General features: G+C 42.3%; 1 protein-coding gene across 8 annotated transcripts in view; it reads right to left on the reverse strand.

The window, feature by feature from the left end:
* Positions 1-3,663: 3,663 nt before the first annotated feature.
* The window catches only part of RPH3AL (rabphilin 3A like (without C2 domains)), a 320,103-nt gene continuing 302,979 nt past the window's right edge, over positions 3,664-20,787 (reverse strand). For 4 of the 8 annotated variants that reach the window (XM_063457029.1, XM_063457012.1, XM_063457004.1 and 1 more), the window contains exons 8-10: positions 20,194-20,379; positions 16,195-16,248; positions 3,664-4,115 (exon numbers count right to left, since the gene is read on the reverse strand). In XM_063457029.1, coding sequence (XP_063313099.1) covers positions 4,081-4,115; positions 16,195-16,248; positions 20,194-20,379 — 275 coding nt within the window. In that variant the 3' untranslated portion in view covers positions 3,664-4,080. The remainder of the gene's footprint in view (positions 4,116-16,194; positions 16,249-20,193; positions 20,380-20,787) is intronic. The other 4 variants (XM_063457045.1, XM_063457037.1, XM_063457059.1 and 1 more) reach the window with 4 other exon arrangements.

A 20,787-nucleotide genomic window follows, 5' to 3' on the forward strand; every position in this document is an offset into this window, starting at 1 on the left:
TGTATGCAAGATTGACAGACTTCCTCAAGTCCAACTCTCTGCTAGACCTGCTTCAGTCTGGTTTCCGTGCGAAGCACGGAAACGACACTGACCAAAGTATCCAATGATCTACTCGCTTCAAAATCTCATACTCACTAAGAGCGCCGAACTCCTTCCTTCCAGACTTGGTGAAGGAAACAGAAGGTCCTCCACCACAGTCCACAGCTTGGCAACACTACATGGGGAGGGAAGTGAACTGGCACGAGAGGGTGCTATAGGGTGAGAAGAGACACATGCAGAGGGCCGCCGCAGGAATAAAGGCAAGCAGGAGTCTGGGGGGGGGGGGGGGGTGTGAGAGGCACACAGAGGGTTGGTGGAAAGAGAGGAACACAGAGGGCTGAGGGGGACAAAGACAGAGTGGCTGGGGAACACAGAAAAGCCTGGGAGGACCAAGGAGACACACACAGGGACTGGGGGGCGGGGGGGGGATAAAGAGACACAAAGGGAATTTAGGAAAGAGAAACACAGAGGTCCTGGGGAGAGAAAGAAACCCAAAGTGCTGGGGGGGGGGGGGGAGAGACACACAGAGGGGCTGGGGAAGGGGGAAAAGCCTTATACAAAGGGGTTGGGTGACAATGACACACATACGTGCTTGTTGAACAAAGACACATAGTAGGGCAGTGTGGGTAAAAAGAGAGAGGCTGGGGGACAAAGAGACACAGAGTGGCTGAGGGTAAAAAGAGACCAGGACAAATAGACACACAGAGGGTCTTTGGGGGACAAAGATAGCCAGAGGGACAAAGACATAAAATAGGCTGGGGAAGAAAGAGACACACAAGGGGAGAGGCTGGTGCCAGAAAGAGACCCAAAAAAGGTGCTAGGAGGCAAGAGAAACAAAAAGGAGTTGGGGGAAAAAAGACACATAAAGATGCTAGGAGAAGAAACTGATAATCCACAACTTTACAAAACAGACAGATGAAATGAATAACATTGGTAATATTTTTACAATGGCACCTGTAAAGGGGTGAGATATATTAGGCAATAAGTGAACAGTCAGTTCTAGAATTGTATGTGTTGGAAGCAGGAAAGAGAAGCAAGTGAAAAGATCTGAGTTACTTTGACAAGGGCCAAATCATGATGGCTAAACGTCTGGGTCAGAGCATGTCCGACGGTAAAAAGGTTTGTGGGGTGTTCCTGGTATGAAGTGTTTAGTACCTACCAAAAGTACAATCTGTGAACTGGCATCAGTGTCATGTGCACCCAAGGCTCACTTAGGGCATGTTGGAAGTGAAGGCTAGCCTGTCTGTTCCAATGACATAGAAGACCTACTGTGGCACAAATTGCTAAAAAAAAATAAGTATGCTGGTCATGATAGAAAGGTGCAGAACACAGTTTATCGCAGTGTGCTTCATAGCCGCAGACTGATCAGAGTCCCCATGATTACATCTGTCTACTGCTGTAAGCGCCTTCAATGTGGTTATTAATGTCAGAAATTGACCATGGCATGATGTAAGAAGGTTGCCTGGTCTGATTAATCACTTTTTCTTTTAGGCCAGGTGGTTGGCTGGTGCATGTGCATCTTTTACCTGGGAAAAACATAGCAGCAAGTTGGGGCTGCATAGCGCAGACCAAAAAGAGTGCCCATACCACCCTTGTCTACTATACAAAGCACTTTCAATTGGGACACAAGCATCGCAACTGGACCATAAAGCAATAGGTGACGGTTGCCTAGTATTTCAGCTGGATAACTGGGTGTGTTGCTTACCTAGGGAAGAGATGGCAGCAGGATGCACTATTGTTAGAAGGCAGGCTAGTGGAGGCAGTTGAATGCTATGGGCAAATCTTGGATCCTAGTATTCATGTGGATGTGCCTGACACTTACCACCTACATGGAGATGGTTGCACAGCACATGCACCCCTTCATGGTAATTGTGTTTCCTGATGGCAGTGATCTCTTTCAGTAGTATAATGCATTCTGACAAACTGCAAAAATTGTTCATGAATGGTTTGAGGAACATGACAAACAGTTCAAGGTGTTGCCTTCGCCTACAAATTCCCCATATCTCAATCCAGGTTTAGCATCTATGTGATCTGCTGGAACAATAAATCTGATGTATGGAGGCCCCACCTTACAACTTGCAAGACTTAAAGGATCTGCTGTTAATGTCTTGGCGCCAGATACCACAGGACGTGTTCGAGCTGTTTTTGTAGCATAAGGGTGGCCTATATAATATTGGGAATGTGGTTTTAATGTTGTGGATGTTCAGTGTATATATTTAAAATCTAGTCATTTATTTTATTTCCTGTCGTCCACACTTTTGCCTCAGTACATCGAAGCAAAACCATAAAAAACTGATAGGTGGTGAAAAAGACCAGGAAATTTAGCCAAAGTGTCAAATTCTTGTCTTTACTTTTTAATGGAAATTGTATGAAATATACTAGAACTCAACTATGCTGACACCTGTTATTATATACACACTGTGTGTTTAAAGGGACACTATAGTCGCCCAGACCACTTCAGCTCAATGAAGTGGTCTGGGTGCCAGGTCTCGCAGGTTTTAACCCTTCAGATGTAAACATAGTAGTTTCAGTACGGAGAGAAACTGCTATTTTTTCATAGCAGGGTTAATCCAGCCTCTAGTACCTGTCTTCCTGACAGCCGCTAGAGGCGCTTCTGCAACGCTGGATTCGAAAATCGCATTCAGCGTGCAGAACGTCCATAGGAAAGCATTGAGAAATGCTTTCCTATGGACTGTTTAAATGCGCGTGTGGCTCTTGCTGTGCATGCGCATTCAGCTCCACTCAGGAGCCGACGTCGGAGTGGGAGGAGAGGTCACCAGCGCCGAGGGAGCCCTGCACTGGATTAAAGTAAGTAACTGAAGGGGTTTTAACCCCTTCAGTGCCAAGGGAGGGGGGCCCTGAGGGTGAGGGGGATCTAAGGGTTATATAGTGTCAGTAAAACGATTTTGTTTTCCTGACACTATAGTGATCCTTTAACTATTTAATAAATGGATGAATCATACTTACTAGGCAGGAAATGTATCCAAATAAAATCCAATATTCAATATAGTACTAAAGAGTAAATGTAAATTGTATTTTAATTATGGTACAGTAAACACTGTACCTGAGTGAGTGTAATTACCAAGTTCTGTGGTTCCATTTTTTCTTTCTGAAAGAATATGTGAGAAGATAACTTGTATTTGACATGTTACTGCATTGCTAAGCGTTATTGATTATAGAGGTTTAAGAACACCAATTAAATCAATACACAGTTAGTGCAAAAATTAAACATGACATGTGTCACTCCACTGTAGGTTATTTCAGGCCTTTGCAGCATATAAGACACAAAACAAACGACCCCTTACATTTTAAATCAATACACATGTGTACTACACAGGTGCAAATTAAATTAAGAATACACCTGCAAAGGACATTTTATAGAAGACTGTCCCACACAATCCTTTGGAGTCTTTGTATTACTATAGCAGCTGATGACACTTCCACAGATAACAGTATTTATATACCCCCCCCAGTATACATGAGATGTGTAGTGACATTTCCAATAAAGCATTTAAACCTTATACAGATCAATGCCTAGTTACTGTCAAGAAGTGTTATTCTTGTATTTATTGCATTTGTATTTATTTTCTTCTAAAATTCAATAAATAAAGGGAACAAACATACTTAGCTGGCATGCAGTCAATGTTGCATGTATAGCACCTTTATTGTAAAACTTACAGGCACACAGACAGTACATATGTCATATTTCTGTAAATGGTGTAAATGTCCTCTACTAAACAAACATTAAAATGTTAAAATATTAACTGTAATGAATGATACATAGCATCCTTTTGTCATTATGATGATGAGTATGAACACAGAATCCCCGTTAAGGAGAGATCGTAAAATAGTAGATTAATAAACAACATGACAGGTTTAGTCTCACTACTTAACAGCACCAATCCACATTCATTGTTGGGAAACTCAAAGAACACAGCAGCATTGTCCACCATATAAACAGTCCCGAAAGATTACAAATATTGAAATGAATTTGAAGAAATGATTTGTGTACCCAGTTCAATTGTGCTTCACGTCACACATTCAATTCCACAGGCTTGTGTTTCCCCGACGTTTTCCTTAACAAAAGAAAGAAAAAAGTTAAACTTTTGGTTTAAATGCAGTATTCTAGACAGTTCCCCAACACAATCTCTTTTGACATAGGAGCATTACAATACAATTTGCATCTCATCATCTCACTGGTTCTTTATTACGACTTATGAGCAAAGTTAGTTAGAAAAGATAAATTGTTTAAATTCGCTCTAGTGGGGCTTTAGCAAAATTAGTCATTTTTGATTCAGCTCAATTATCTTCAGTTGGGCTCAAAAACTCCTCTGTGGTTCACTTCATTCACAATTAACCAAATTGAAACTGCTTTGACTGGAATGAATACCTGTTACTTTCCAATGTATCTCATTGTCGCAGTGAAATTGGTATGGAGAGTTCTGCTTAAACTGAATTGCAACTAAATCGAACCCTAATTTCCGTGCAATAAGACAAAAGAGAAAAAAAGATGCTGCTATGGTAAGAGTATGGTCTGAAGTATTGCTATAGGACTAATTGAGGTTATGGTGAAAGTTAGGTTGGCATAGACTTAGTGCTACAAGTGAAATTTTGAGAGTTGGGCATTCGTTTTCAGACAAAAACATTTTTGTCTAAATTTTCTGGAATTAGTACATTTTTGAAAACAAAAAATGAAACAAATTAATTGCTTGTTGGACAAAATCGTGTCCATGCAATTTGTTCATTCATAGTTACAACAAAGTATTTTAAAGGCTTTCCCATGCTGAGCAATTTGAGCCAGGGTGCTCATTTAGAGCTCCCACGTGCCACCAATGGGTGTGGACTAAAGGCTTACACTAGGCTGCCTATTTATAGGCCTAGGCTCCACTTGTGGGGCACGGAGGGACACTATTAATTTATTAGGTGCCTAACCTTGGATTAGTGACTTAGCAGCAATACATAAGTAATTTATGACAGCGAAGAGCCAGTGGCTGCTTGCAGCTTAGTAGACATGCCCCTACTAGTGGCATGGAAGGTAGGGGCACGAGGTAGAAATTAGCCCCTTAAGGATACATGACATGTGTGACATGTCATGATTCCCTTTTATTCCAGAAGCTTGGTCCTTAAGGGGTTAAACCTCACTTATTTACAAATACTATGACTTTTTAGAATATTGATCGTTCAGCATTTTACTTAGTAGGTAGCTCCCTAATAATTATGGGAGATTGCTATAAAGATACCAAATAAAGGAGCTATATACTACACAACTCCCTAATTTGCAAACCCTTAAATATGGCAATCCCAAAAGGGTCCCAATTTAGGGCGCTAACGGCAACATCGCTGAAAGATGCAGCCGCAGCAAGGATCGCTGTATTTCATTCAGACAAAACTAAAATAATGGGCAAATTTCGTATTAAAATGAATGAACAAATGGACTAAATCCGATTTGGACTGTTGAGGGAATTTGAGTATAAAATGGTTCATTTGGGTTTAAACAGATTAATTTGAGAATTGATTTAGTTTTTGTAATTTTCCTTTCTATTTAAGTTGAACACTTTCACATACTTGTTCTTTTCAAATAATGTGTATTAAATTTTTCAAAAACTACTTTGGAAACATCAACTTGGGCATAGGGCATTCAAATAAAGTATATCAACATTTGCAATTAATTTAGTGAATATAAGGACCATCGGCTCCAAGAATCTTCTCTAAGTGCCTAAGAATGAAATTTGCCTTGTAAGAAGCCAAAATATTTATATTTTTATTTGCCTTTTTCAATAAGCATTTATACTTTAAGGATTACTCTGCTTTTTGGTTTGTAACTTTAGCTTATTTTTTTAAATAAATATATTAAAACTTTTATGTGTGAATTTTCTCACTGCCCATTTCTGTAAATATTGTAATGTAGTTTCTTATTCTTGTTTTATAACAGAATAGGACAATTTCACACAAAGCATTGGAGTTTAATGCACTAGTACGAGTTTGTTAGTGATAATTTATCATTGTGTGGGCAGGAAATGTGAACCCACTACACAGGGCCGGATTAAGAGCACAGTGGGCCTGGTGCTGACAATTATGATGGGCCTAATTACGGAATCTTAGCGACCAAAAACACTAAAACAGTCATACCTCCCAAGCGTCATGTACCTGATGGAGATGGTGCTGGAGGGAAACTCATAGGATGCAGCTATAAGAAAAGACATACTCTATGCTAATCTCTCTCTAACGTATGCTTTCATCTTTCAAGTAAATCCATAACCCCTAACAGCAGTGTCCAGTGAAGCAGGAAGTCAATGGGCAGGGTAAAAGGGTGGGACACTGGTGCGAATCACGTGACCAGACCTGCCAAAAGGGGAGAACATGCCCAAAAAGGGGGCATGCCTGTCCAAAGAATTTGAAGGACAGCCTTGCATGAATGCATGTCAGGCTGCCCGCCAATCATGCAGGCATACTACGCAGGCAGCACCCTGAGCTTGACATAAATGCGTCTAAAGATGCGCTCACTCCATGCTTTCTAAGGACTGTCCCCTAGCACTCGCTGGTCCACTTGTCTCCTTACTTTCTTACTAGCAGGCAGAAATTCCTGGTACATAGTCTGAGACAAAGAAAAGGTGTATGTAGTAAGTGTAGAAGAAAGGGGACATGCCACAGTGTTAGAGAGACCAATGTCTGGATTACCTAAACTAATTTTATTGTCAGCCAGTCCGCACAAGTTTTGTTCCCATACATCCCTCTTAAGCTTCCAAACTTAAAGGGACACTATAGTCACCAGAACAACTACAGCTTATTGTATTTGTTCTGGTAAGTAGAATCATTCCGTTCAGGCCTTTTGCAGTAAACACTGTCTTTTCAGAGAAAATAACTCCACTGGCCGCTCCTTAGATGGCTGCTAGAGGTGCTTCCTGGGGCAGTACTGCCTATTGTGCAGCACTGCTATTCAGTGTCTCCACCCTCTGCATGCAGACACTGAACTTTCCTCATAGAGATGCATTGATTCAATTTATCTTTATGAGGAGATGCTGATTGGCCAGGGCTATGTTGGACTTGTGATGGCTCTGCCCCTGATCTGCCTAGTTGACAGTCTCAGCCAATCCTATGGGCAAGTATCGTAATTTGCTCAGACCACCACTTCTGATGATGTTAGCAGACAGTCAGTTCAGAGGCAGAGCCAGCAGCTGCAGACTTGAATACAAGTTATATTTTACTATACTTAGGGAGGCAAGAAGGGGCCAGGGTGGTGGTTTTAACATAATAGGGTCAGAAATACATGATTGTGTTCCTGACCCTATAGTGCTCCTTTAAGCAAGAGTATGTGAAGAGTAGTTAGGGTTCCCACCTTTCTTGGGAAAAAATACCAGCCTTAATCATTTGTATAATCACAAGGAGTGACATCAGAGAAAATTCTGTAAAATCACCAACAAACTACTCACAGTTTGGTTCTGCTGTATAGATGGATTGCTCCCAATGTCTCCCAGTGTCTCAGTCTCGCAAGTCACCCAGTGTCTCAGTGTCCCTATGTATCACAGTGTCAGTGTCCCCATGTCGCCCAGTCCCCTAGTCTCCCAGTGTCTCAGTGTCCCCATGTTGCCCAGTGTCCCAATGTCTCAGTGTGTCCCCATGTCACTAGGATACTGGGGACACAGTGAGACCCGGGGACACAGAGACATGGGAACACTGAGAGACCCAGGTACACACAGACATGGGGACACTAGGAGACATGGGAACACTGAGACATTTAGGGAAACTGGGAGAAATGGGGACACTGAGACACTAGGGACACAGACACTGAGAGACATGGGGACACTGAAACATTTGGGGACACTAAGACACTAGGGACACAGAGACATGGGAACACATACACTGGGAGACTAGGGGACACTGGGAGACAGACACTTGGGGACACTGGAAGACATGGGGACAGTTGTGGACATAGACATGGGGACACTGGGACATATAGGGACACTGGGAGACATGGGGACACAGACACTGGGAGACTTGGGGACACTGAGACACTAGGGACACTGGCTGGGGGACATGGGAACACTGGGAGAAATGGGGACATAGTGTCTCCGTGTCCCAATGTCCCTATGTCTCACAGTGTCCCCATGTGTCTCAGCATCCCCATGTGTCTCAGCGTCCCCATGTGTCTCAGCGTCCCCATGTTTTCCAGTGTCCGCAAGTGTCTCAGTGTTCCCAGGTCTCCCAGTGTCTGTGTCCCAATGTGTCCCAGTGTCCCCTAGTGTCTGTGTCCCCTAGTGTCTGTGTCCCCTAGTGTCTCAGTGTCCCCATGTGTCCCTGCTGCCTTTTCCCCCCATCCCTCACTTACTGTAGAGCTGCTGTCTGGACTCTGTGCTGTGTTGCTGCTCCCCCATGGATCAGTGAGTAGTAGAGAGAGGCAGGGATATGCTGTAACTTCCTATCCCTGCCTCTCTCCACACACAGTGACCCCTACTGGCCAGTGCTGGTATTGCAGAGTAATCTCCATTTATTCTGAGAAAAATACCTGCATTTGTATTGCCGGTATTACTGCAATAACGGCACGGACAGGCACACTCAAATACCGGCTGTGCCTGTAAAATACCAGTCAGGTGGCAAACCTAAGAGTAGTGTGTAATGGGCCTATTCCATGGGCCTATTCCATGGGCCTGGGCCTGGAGCTGCAGCTCCATCAGCCCCTATGTTAATCCGGCCCTGCCACTACAGAATGAAACAAATTTTGTGAAAAAAAAAAAAAAGCTTGATAAAGATCCCTAAAGGAATTGAAACGTTGCTGTATCAGTCATGTTTTTCCAATAAATCTGCTGATGTATGAAGACCATGAGTGCCTGGACTATTTTGCTGTTGCTGTATGGATTAGGGGTTTGCAGGTGATTAGACTGCGGATCCCTCCTTTTTTTGATTATCAGAAAGCTACACTTTTTTTCCCCACGAAAGCCACACAGTGAAATCTGTGGAGCTCATAGACATAATTCCTAACACTGGAAGATGGGATCTTGGCACAGAGGGTGGGCCTAATGGGTTGGGCATGCCATTACGCAAGGCTCTGAAAAGGCTCTGTTGGCAGAGTGTGAATACAAGGCAGGCTGACTCACAGCCTATTAACTGAATGATTGAGTACTTTATGCAGTATTTATCTAGTGAAGCACTTGCATTGTGCTTTAAAGGAACATGTCCTCAGATGCAAAATATCAGGGAATAAACCAAGGGTGGGAAGACAAGAGCCATATTTTAGATGGTCCTGCCAGATCTGGGATCTTTGCAGTAAGTAAAAGCAGATGATTGGTTAATATGTTGACTTTCTATCTTCACCAGGTAACCTGATGGCAAAATAGACTGGCACATTTACTCTAGCGTTGATATGTTAAGCCTCAACCAGCAAGAATAGAACACAGCTTTATGTTGTAATGATTAGGTCCATTAATCAGAGCTTGACTCTGCTAAGTTGAACTCGACACTGCACATCTAATAGCAACAATTGCATGGTTCCAGATACTGCACATTCAATGCCATATATTTTACTGATAATCACAGCTAGATTTTTTTTTTGTTAAATTAAGAATTACCATGGTGAACAAATCACTGATGAAGATGTCAGTTGGGGTTGGCAAGAAAAACTTTTAATATGATGTCAATAAGTGCTTCAAGAAGGACAAATCTAAATAACATGATATGACTTTTCTTAAACTTAGAAAATGTTTTTCCCACCTGAAGGATTTAACAGAATAGCATGATAACTTTAAAGTTTATGTTTGAATAGTAAGGATTTTTTGTGCACATATACAGTTGTCAGTTTTTTTTGCTGTTGAAATTCCTTTTTTCAGCTTAATGAAATTATGGGGGAAAAAAGGCAGAATTATGAAAAAGGACCACTTTTACTTTATCTCTTATTCTCTGTGACTAGGATATGGTGCTAGCAGTGGCATACTAAGGGGGGGTCCGTCCGGATGCCACGCTGTGGGTGCCCATGGGGGGGTCTATGCCTTTAGGGCCACCCGGTGGGCATGTGTCACCAGCGATCACTTCCCTTAAAATACCGTTGTTCAGCCGTCCGGGCTGTGAGAGAGGCAAGGAGCACTTTACTTACTTCCTGCACTGCCCACTTGTGCCCTGCAGTGAGCCGGCAGCCGGGATTTGACATCATACCGGCATCACTACTACTTATAAAAGATGTAAGATAGCTCTTCCGTATTCAAAATTTTCAATCTGCAAAGATCTTGGCATTGTGCATCATCAGCATAATAATGTCAGAGACAGCTAATGCTTCTCATAGCTTATTCCTTCCCTATAAAAAAGTATTAGACTGAAGAATTTCTGTAATTGCTGTGCATGTACGCACCACAGGTGATTTAAAAAAAAAAAAGCCAGCCACCTCCTGGTCTCCGAAGATCCTGTAGATCTGTATTTAAGCTCCAGGTTATCTAAAGATAAATTTAACAAATATGCTTGTAAAAAAAATAAAACATTACTATTATCTGCTACAAATAGAGATGTTTCATTTTAACTAGAAATATTATCCTACAGCAGAGAAATAGGAGTTTTATGTATAGGTCATAAGTCATATACACACCATGAATAATTTGCGAACGGTTATATTGTGTGCTTGCACATTTCTCAGACTGTTATTGGGTAATTTTATTGGACTTCCAACTTCCAGACCAGAAATGGCACCATACTGATCATACCCACAAAGTTGAAACTGCAGTCCATGGCTAGTTACAGGTCAAATTTCCTTTTGGATCATGGCCCATTCATTAGTTTAATAAATAAATAAATTAAAAAAAACATGTGTTTACAATAGTGTCCATTGCTAAGGGTATCTGCAGAAGTGTAGTATGAAGTCACAAACATGATGTATAATACAGGTTAAGGAACAGCGCACACATACAAATAAATTTCTTAATTCTATAAAGCCACTAAAAATCATCTATCAAACAAATATGGGGATTCAGTTCCACCATATAGCCATAACGTGTTAAACCCACCACTACTTCACAATACCCCAATATCGGTGGGGAGACAAATTACATTGTGCTAAACAAACTAAAGTGTATATTAATAATCTGTTGTAAGAGCATTGTTAATGTATGTAATGCTAAATTAATGTGATACATTTAATTAAAAAATAAATGCAGTGTCAAAACTAAACAAAGTGACAGTGCTTTCATGTATATACTCAAATGCATATCATAAATCTGCTATATGCAAATTATAATTAGAGTGACATTACTATCCAAATATATATGTATACACAAAATGGGATACAGCTGAAAGCATCTAGAATAAAAATGAAGAATACATAGTATAATACAGTTTACAAAATTTTATGCTGCGCTATGATATAATGCACTCACGAGAGGTAAGTAGATAAAGCGCTCCAAAGGTGCCTCCCCCGATGGATTCGTCCACTAAAAGGCAAATGATTGGACTCCACGTGACAGGAAAGCAACCAATCACAAATTGAAAGCAACCAAACACAGTGTTATGAGTCAAATTACACAGCATGGGAGATTTCCAAAAAACATTCCCACGCTGTGTAAAAGGTCACAGAACACTCTGGTTGAATTTCAAGCCAACCAGTCATAGTGCTGTGACAGGTAAATGTAGAGACTTACCTGTCAGTCTCTTCATGCACTCTGATTGGTTGGCTTGGAATCAACCAATCAGAGTACTCCAAGTCAAGTTGCAGGGCGTGGGAAGGCTTAATAAGTCGTTCTCCACCCTGCGGAGCTCAGTCTGTGCGGTGCCCTCGCTGGGTGAAGAGGCATTACTTTGTTAGTGTCGGGTTTTGTTTTTGTTTTTCGTTGCTTTTTTTTTTTGGCACTCAGGTTTTTGTTTTTTAAATGTTGCGACTGGCATTATGGATTTTTATTGGCCTTTTATGGGATTGAAAAAAATTATATTTTAGAAAAAAAGACATCAAATGGTAAGTTACTTTTTTGTTCCCCCCTCACTATTTTTAGGGTGAGGGGGTAGGAAGGTCTTTATTAAAAAAAATTGGGTGGGGGGAGTGACTAGGGGCTTGGGGACCCCTAGTCATCTCTGGTGGTTACAATTAGCCCCCACATGTTGCCCAGGTCCCCCTCAAAGTCATTTAGGGCCCCCACATGCCACTCATGGGTGGGGGCCCGGGGGATGACAATAGGTCCCGCCCCACAATTTTAATTTAGGGCCCCACCTGCTGCTCATGGGTAGGGACAGGGGGGGCACTAGGTCCCCCCCTTCAGTTTAATAGCCCCCACTCGCGTGGCACAGGAGGGGGGATGATAGGGGGCTTTTTTTTAAACAGTTTAGTAGACACGCCCCTAATTGTGGTATAGTAGTCTACTAGTATTAGTACATTTTTAATTTAGTAAATTTAGCTGAAAGCCCAATATTGGTCTTTTGGTAGCTATCTCCCTGATATTCGAATTTTGTTCCGATCCGAACAAAGTCCCGAATTGCATCCTAACATGAATGGAGAAACTGTTCTCATTCTGTTAGAACGAAATTCAGTAGTTTCACCGGCGTTCTGTCTAAAATTACAGGACGTTCGGGAATACTGACAGGAAGCATCGCAAGATCACAGAGCAAAGGTAAGAATTGTGGGAAAATTTATCTGACCACAGGAAACAGACCACACTTTCCTCCTCCGCTGGTCATAGATGGCCAGGCGTAGGAAACCTCCATAAGACAAATAGTCCCTACTTTGTCTTATGTTTTAAAGAAAACTAGAGCAGACAGGAAGAAATGAAGAACAGAGACATGAGTCAAGAGGGACGGCGAGAGCTTGGGAGATGACAGATAGATTTGTGTGTCATCCACATAGAAATGATATTAAAAGCCAAAGGAGCTGATGAATTTATCAAGGGAGGCAGTATAGTTCGTGATCAGTAGGGGACCAAGGAGAGAACATTGGGGAACACCAACAAAGAGGGGTTGCAGAGAAGAGGAAAAACCAGAAAAAGAAACACAAAGAGTATTTTAAGAGGTCGGAGGAGCTCCAGATAACAGAGAATGAGAAGAAGCTGTTGATGATGTCCAAAGCAGCAGAAAAGTAAAGGAGAATTTATATTAAATTAGGTTAAATCATAAGATACTTTGGTCAGGGCTTTTTCAACAGAGTGACAAGCACGAAATCCAGAACAAAGCAGTAAAAGTAGAGTTGGATTTGAGGAAGTAGGTCAATCTCGTGTACAAAACTCTCTCAAGAATCTTGAAGGCAAACAATAATAATGACATAGGGTGGTAGTTGGATGGGAGTTAGGGTCAAGATTGGGCTTTCTTTTTGTTTTTCTAAGAATTGGGGTTATGGTTGCATGATTGAAGGGTGAAGGAAATATGCCAGAAGAGAGGGAGAAATTTATATTTTAGTGAGAGGCAGAGCAAGAGAAGGAGACAGAGTGTGAATGAAATACAAGGGAATAGGATTGAGCGAACATGTGGTGAAGTGGTAGGACCGAAGCAGGACCAAAATCTTTTCTACTGTAGTGAGTGCATAGAACAGCCTAGGGAGTGGGGTTGGGGGAAATAAAAGTAGGGGAAGGAGAGAGTTTAAGAGTGTGAAAGAGATTTTTGGGTTTGTGGGAGAACCGGATTATGAGGGTGACAACTGAGAACTTCACTTACTGGGACAAATAGCCAATGAGAGCCCAGTAGGCAGGCTAGTAGATTGCAGGCTAGTAGATTGGCCTGTCTAATAAGGGACTTTGTGCTTATCTTGCCTATTTGGCACCTGAATCATCTTCATTAAAAACAATAGGAGCTGCCAGGCAGCCAATGATGGTGAATTAGGCAACTTTCCACAGTATTTAAGCAGATTAGCAACAGAAGAGGGGAATAACCAATACAACTGGAGTACTAATATTTAAAGGGACACAACAGTTTACCACACAAACACATATTAAAGGTGTTAGTTAAAAAAAAAAAATATATATATATATTTTATATATGTTTAAAACCCAACCGAAAAAATATGTATATATATATATATATATTTTTTTTTAAATTGATTACAAAAAAAACTGGTGGGGCGTTGCCCTAGCTGCTCCTATGAACGAGCCTCCACGGTCATCATTACAGATGATCTCTTGGCAAATTCAATGCTTCTCATAGAGTTTAATTTTGGGGCACAAAGAAATCAACTGTATGACTGATAGCAGGGACAGTGCAGTTTAGGACCTTTACAAAAGTGATTTTTTTTAAATCTGAGACATTTTGAAGAAATAAATCACTTCAGCTTGCCGAGGTGCTTTTAAGGATGTTGATTGTTCTTCGAAAGAATGTTGTTCTGAAATTTGTTACTATAATTGGAAACAAATATACTTCATTCCTTCTCCCTGTCCCAATGAGAATCAGTTTTTGTTGGCCAGCCTGAAACAAGATTGTTACTCTTCATTTAAACTGTTGTTTCTTGGTAAGGCATGTAGTAGGTATCACATTAACAGCAACCACAACATTAACAAAATACATTAGTAATGGGTAGGATCACAAGCTGGATACAAAGGTTTATGCACTTGTTATTTTATAAGTTTGTTTAATAGCAGGGTTAAGGTTTAGTGAGTATATAAGATACAATTGACCCCCTTGGGCAATAATCACATTCTATATCAGGGGTGGTCAAAGGGAGATTCCTTGTTGTTAATACTGCAACTTTCATGATGCTTTGCCAGACTTTACAGCTAACAAAGCACAGGACCGGCGCTACCACTAGGTAAACCTTGCAGCTCAAGTCAAGTGGCATAAAGGGAGCATATTGCACATCATTCTTCCTCCTGCCAGTCACTGCATGTAGAGTTGTTGAGTGGACCGCAGTAGAGGATCTCCTTTACCCAGTTTGACTGGAAGCTGTTTGCTGAGAGCAATGAGCAGATTCATGTCTGACTGGGTAGAGGAACCAGACAATCCTCTACCATGGTTTGCTCCGACACGCTTCATAAAGGTAAACTGCTGGAGATTAAAGTGGCAGGGGGGGCAGACAGAAAGAGACACACAGATAAGCTGAAGAGGGGCAAAGAGGAACATAGAGGGGCTGGGGAGGGCCAAAGAGGCACACAGAGGCAGTGGGGAGAGATAAAGAAGCACACAAGGAGTAGACGAAAAAGAGACATACAAAAATGCTGGAAAGAGAGACACACAAAGAGGCTAGAAAGAAGAGTCACACAAAGAGGCTAGAAAGAAGAGTCACACAAAGGGGCTGGGGGAGAAAGAGGCACACAGATGGGCTCTTGGGAGAAACAGGCACACAAATGTGCTGGTGAGAGACAGAGGCACACAAAGGGGCTGGTGAGAAAAAGGGGCACACACAGGGGCTGGTGAGAAAAAGAGGCACACACAGGGGCTGGTGAGAAAAATAGGCACACAAAGGGAGTGGGGTGAGAAAGACCCACACAGAGAGACTGGGGTGAGAAACACCCACACAGAGGGACTGAGGTAAGAAAGACCCCACACAGAGGGACTGGGGAGAAGAAAGACACACACACAAGGGATGGGGAGACATACACAACAAGGGGCTGGGGGAGTAAGAGACACACACAAATGGGTTGGGGAGAAAGAAAAACACAGAGAGGCTATGGGGAGAAAGAGACAGAAAGGAGCTGGGTGAGGAAGACACACACAAAAGGGTCTGTGAGAGTAAGATACACAAAGGGGCTGTGGGAGAAAGATATACACAAGGGGGATGGGGGAAGAGACACAGAGGGGTTGGGAAGGGGGATAAGAGACACACAAAGGATTTTGGGAGACAGACAGTTGCCAATTTTTGTTGTAGGTGGGTGCAATTAGCTGGTCTTCACAAGGGTGTAAAATAGTCTAGCACCAGCCCTGACAAAGCATCAAGTGCAGTTCTACATCTGGGCATCTACGTTTGGCCACCTCTGTTCTATACAGTCACTATGTGAGCCAGCATGAAAATTCATGCATATTTAACATCAGAAGTTCTACCAATGAGTAGATGCTAATAACCACACTTATAGAGCAAAATAATAATAAAGGATGGTAAAGATGATTATTAATCGTTAAGGGGTTACATTGATTTGTTATTAACTTATTTTCACAGACATAATGAAGAATGAAGAAGAGTTAGATGTTAGCAAGCATTGTTTCTGATGGCAGAAGGTCATTAAAAAACTGGGTTAGTATGTAATATGTTCTTGCATAATACAACATAAAATCTACTACCCATTGCATGGCGAGCAGCATTTCTTCTTCTTATATGCTTTACGATCTTCTCTTCTGATAAAAATACATAAAGATAGATGACTAAATTTGCATGAAAATATCACTAAAACAATTACATTTGCCATAGCTCTCTTCATGTCTCATCTACAAAAAAAAAATGATATTTGTATTAAAGAGCAGACCCTCAGAGCACTGGACATTCTAATTATTCCCCAACTGCCTTTGCTTTTTCGTCTTCTGAAACAATGAGTACAAATAAGTAGCCTTTTTTGTGAACAAGGTAATCTTCAAACAGCCTACATGCTGCAAGAAAGGAGTGGTCATGTGGAGAAAACATTTCCCATTGTGCTCTAATTTCCCTAATAAAAAAGATAAGAAAGAGACAGATAAACATGTTTGTGGTCCAGATCACTAATAAATAATAGATTTTTTTTTCTTAACCTGCTTGTATAAATTTTTAATTTGCTAGATATGAATACAAAATGAGTAGGTAACATTACCACTTCTTACCATTCACAATACAAAACATTTTTCTGGGCAATCATAATTCATAAATTATGTACTGAGCTTATTGAGCTCCAAGGTAAGTATGATTTAATGACATTACTAATGCATTCTTCCACTCTCATTCTTCTTGACCACACTGCTGCCTCTGGTACAGTTTTCATTCCCTTCTGTCAACCTTCGTTAAGTTTGACAGAGAATTATGGGGGACATGGGGAGGATGGCAGAGTCAGATAAGGGACATGTGGAGGAAGGATGGCAGAGGCACATATGGAGGACATGGGGAGGATGGTGAAGATACATATGGTGAACAAAGGGATGATGGCATTAGCAGCATAGGTGTGCACAGCCTATTGCATTAGGGTGTGCACAATAAAGCACAAACACACGCGCTGCATCCATCCATACATGCATCCATCCATACACAGACCCGCACGCATACATATCAATATAAACAAACATTTAACTACACAGGCAAAGTAGCATTTTGCCGCCCCCCACCACCCCTTTTCCCCTTTCGCACCCCCAAAAAACAACACACAGGAGTTGAGGCCACCTTATTCCTGGTGGAAAGGGGGCACAGGGGCACTAGAAGGAGTTCAGGAGCTGTGGGAGGGACAAGATCTGTTGGGGGGCAGGGGGTTTGGAGGGGGGGGGCACAGGAGCTGTAGAGAGGGACACACATGGAGGCTATATAGGGACACACACACAGGGGCTGTAGGGCAGGGCACAGGCTGTAGAGGGGGGCACAGGGGCTGTAGAGGGGGGGATACAGGGTCTGTAGTGGGGGGGAGGGACAGGTCCTGTAGTGGGGGAGACACAGGGAATGTAGGTGGGGCTGAGAGGAGGCACAGGGGCTGTAGAGAGGGGAACAGGGGATATAGAAGGGGGGTAGGGGTGTAAAAGGGTGTAAAAGGGGGGTATGTGCTGTAGAGTGGGAGCAAGGGCAGTAGAATAGGGCACTGGGGCTATTGAAGGGGTAGGCAGAGGCAATAGAAGGGGTGGGCAGGGGCAACAGAAGGGGTGGGCAAGGGCTATAAAAGACACACATAAATGGGTTGGGGAGAAAGAAAAACACAGAGAGGCTAGGGGGAGAAAGGGACAGAAGGGAGCTGGTCGAGGAAGACACACACAAAAGGGGCTGGGAGAGTAAGATACACAAAGGGGCTGTGGGAGAAATATATACACAAGGGGGCTGGGGGAAGAGACACAGAGGGGTTGGGAAGGGGGATAAGAGACACACAAAGGATTTGGGGAGACAGGCAGTTGCCAGTTGTTGTTGTAAGGCAGCACATAAGCCATAGAGATGATAGGCAGGGGCTGTAAAAGGGGCACAGAGGCTACAGAAGGAGCAGACAGGGGCTGTAAAAGGGGGCACATGGGGCTACAGAAATGGGGACAAGGGTTATAAAAGTGGTGGGCATGGGCTGACAAAAAAAAAATCAGGGAGGGGTGGACAGGAGCCTGGAACAGAAGCCCGCAGCCAGGGAAGTCGGCCGGCCTCTCCTGATGATGTCAGGAGGAAGGGGCGTGACTTCCACTGCTCTTTTCCCAGACTCCCCAGTGAATTGCGGATTGCTCGGGAGTCTGGGAGAAAAGCAGTGGAAGTCACACCCCTCCTCTTGACATCATCACGAGGGGCTGGCCGACTTCCCTGGCTGCTCTGTTCTGGCTGACTGCAGGGAGACAGCAGGTAATGTGAAAAATCCGAGTCCCCAGCCACAGGCAGGGGATTTGGATTTTTGCGCCGGCATTAAAGTGTAGCAAGGAGCCTCAATTTTGAGGCTTGATTAGGATGTGCAGGCACTCCCGGCACACCCCATGTTCACGGTTATGATTGGCAGAGACACATGGGGTACATGGGAAGGATGGCAGACACACATATGGAGGACATAGCGAGGATTGCGAAGATACATATGATGGACACACAGAGGATGGCATTGGCAGAGACACATGGAGGACATGGGAAGGATGGCAGAGACACAGGGGACATGGGGACCGTGACAGAGACATAAAGGGGGAGTGTAAAAACACAAAGAAAATGGAAGAGTTCCCAGAGACACATAAGGGACATGTGCGTGGCAGAGATACATGATTGGGCGTTCTGAATGACATGATGAGATTGCAGAGATACATTAGGGGATTGTAGAAACACCTGACGGGCAAGAGGTTGGGTTGTAGAGACACATTATGAACATCGGGGATTGCAGATACATGGGGAGTTGCAGAGACATGGAGGGGATGAAGTAACACACATGGAAAGGGGGGGTGTAACGAAGGGCAACCCCTAGCATTGTAAAAATGAGGATTGGGAAGAGGCACAACGTGGAATTACACATACCTGCAACAGTCAAATACTCATTTACAGTTGCACACAATGCATAATCAATATGATATACAGAACAGGCTTTGTGATGTGTCTGCACTAGGAGAGCTCCACCAATTCTGTGCAGCCAAATCCTGAAGTATTATATTCTCATTAAGCCATCCCAAGCAGTATTGGAGTGCTGGATATTCTGGGCTTTGGCCCTATCCTCCAGATTAGTCATTCTAGTAGTCAAGTCTGTAGCGATCTAAGAGTGGTATCTGCAGCAGTATGTGTCATCCTTGTGCTTCCAATATCTTCTTCCCTAGCTGCAATATGGCTAGTTTGAAGATATGACCACTGACATATCTTCCTATGTCGTGAAATACGATCTTTATGTCTGCTTTAGTGGATGGGCATTATCCAACAGCACTTGGTTACCATGCAAGGCATTTAGTACTTGAGAAAAGGCATGTAGTGTAGTAAGGCTGTCATCGTCCAGTGAAGAAGAGGAGTAGGCCTTCATTGGCAGGCACGAACCTTAGAGATTGACACAGGAGAGCCTTGATATCACAGGATCCGGAATCATTATCCACTAGATGTTTCTTTGATTTTCGGCCCATCGTGAATGACCCTGAATGAAATCAATGAGCAAGCGAGACTTGCAAGAACACAAATGAAAGCAGTAAATGTTGCAGAGTTCAGGAGAGGTGTGTTCGTCTTGCATGAGCATTGTCCCTGCCCCCAATTATGGATTTTTTTTTGTAAACATAATATTTATTCATTTTCAATTTTCAAGAAACAGTAGGTTACGTTATGAAAGGATGGGACGCGCAGGTCCTGATTGTCATGTTGGATATACTTGAGGTGCTAAATGAAAACATTACTTCCTTTTTTAAGCATCCTCCTCAAATTAAGACTGAACTGTTAGCCAGACATTATTGACTCATACCCAACAGGATAATTTCTACAGAGTTAAGAACTACTTAAATTCACAGAATTCAGTCAAAAGGTTTATACGTTTTTGGGGCAAAGCAATAATATAGATAGATTTCCCAAGGCCATCATATGATAACATTCAAAATAATTTTACATTATACTTATTTGCAGTAATATGCATTGGATTAATTATTGGATTGCATTGGATTAATTACTAATTCAATTTCCATGTGCTTTATGTCAGTGCTCACCGTGGGGATACCTACTTTTGTCACCATCATTGTCTTCAGTTGTGTCTCCCTGGTAGCTCTCTGAGGCACTTACTGAACCCTGTTCACTGCCAAGGCTGGTCAGACTACCTGACAAGGCACTAGAAAAGGCACCAAATATCTTCTTGTGACTACCAGTTGGAGTCATACATGGGTCAGTACTTGAAACTAGGAGTAGACAAATGGTATTAGGATTTCATAAAATATGTTGTATGCATATATCAAGTTGCAGAGTATGGTTGTAACAGATATCTTTCTTAAAAACCAAACATGATATTGCAAAAGTTATTCATCTGTTTAAATAAACAGTAATTCAATTTAGAAGAAGAAGATAATCAAAATTAAAAATGTGGAATAAACAGAATAAGTTTAAAATATTGCATAGATCACTGGCTTTTAACACGTAGCTTGCCAGTTGTGGTGAAACCAAAATTCCCATTATGCTAAATAAGCACGAAATACAATACTTTTGGATTCCAAAACTTATCTCAACAGTTTTTTGTTTTTAAACATTATGTAGTATTTAAGTAAACAAGCAAATATGCATAATTTAATTAAAGGTAAACCATTTTTTAA

This window comes from Pelobates fuscus, chromosome 1, assembly GCF_036172605.1.
Source record: "Pelobates fuscus isolate aPelFus1 chromosome 1, aPelFus1.pri, whole genome shotgun sequence".
Taxonomy (NCBI): domain Eukaryota; kingdom Metazoa; phylum Chordata; class Amphibia; order Anura; family Pelobatidae; genus Pelobates; species Pelobates fuscus.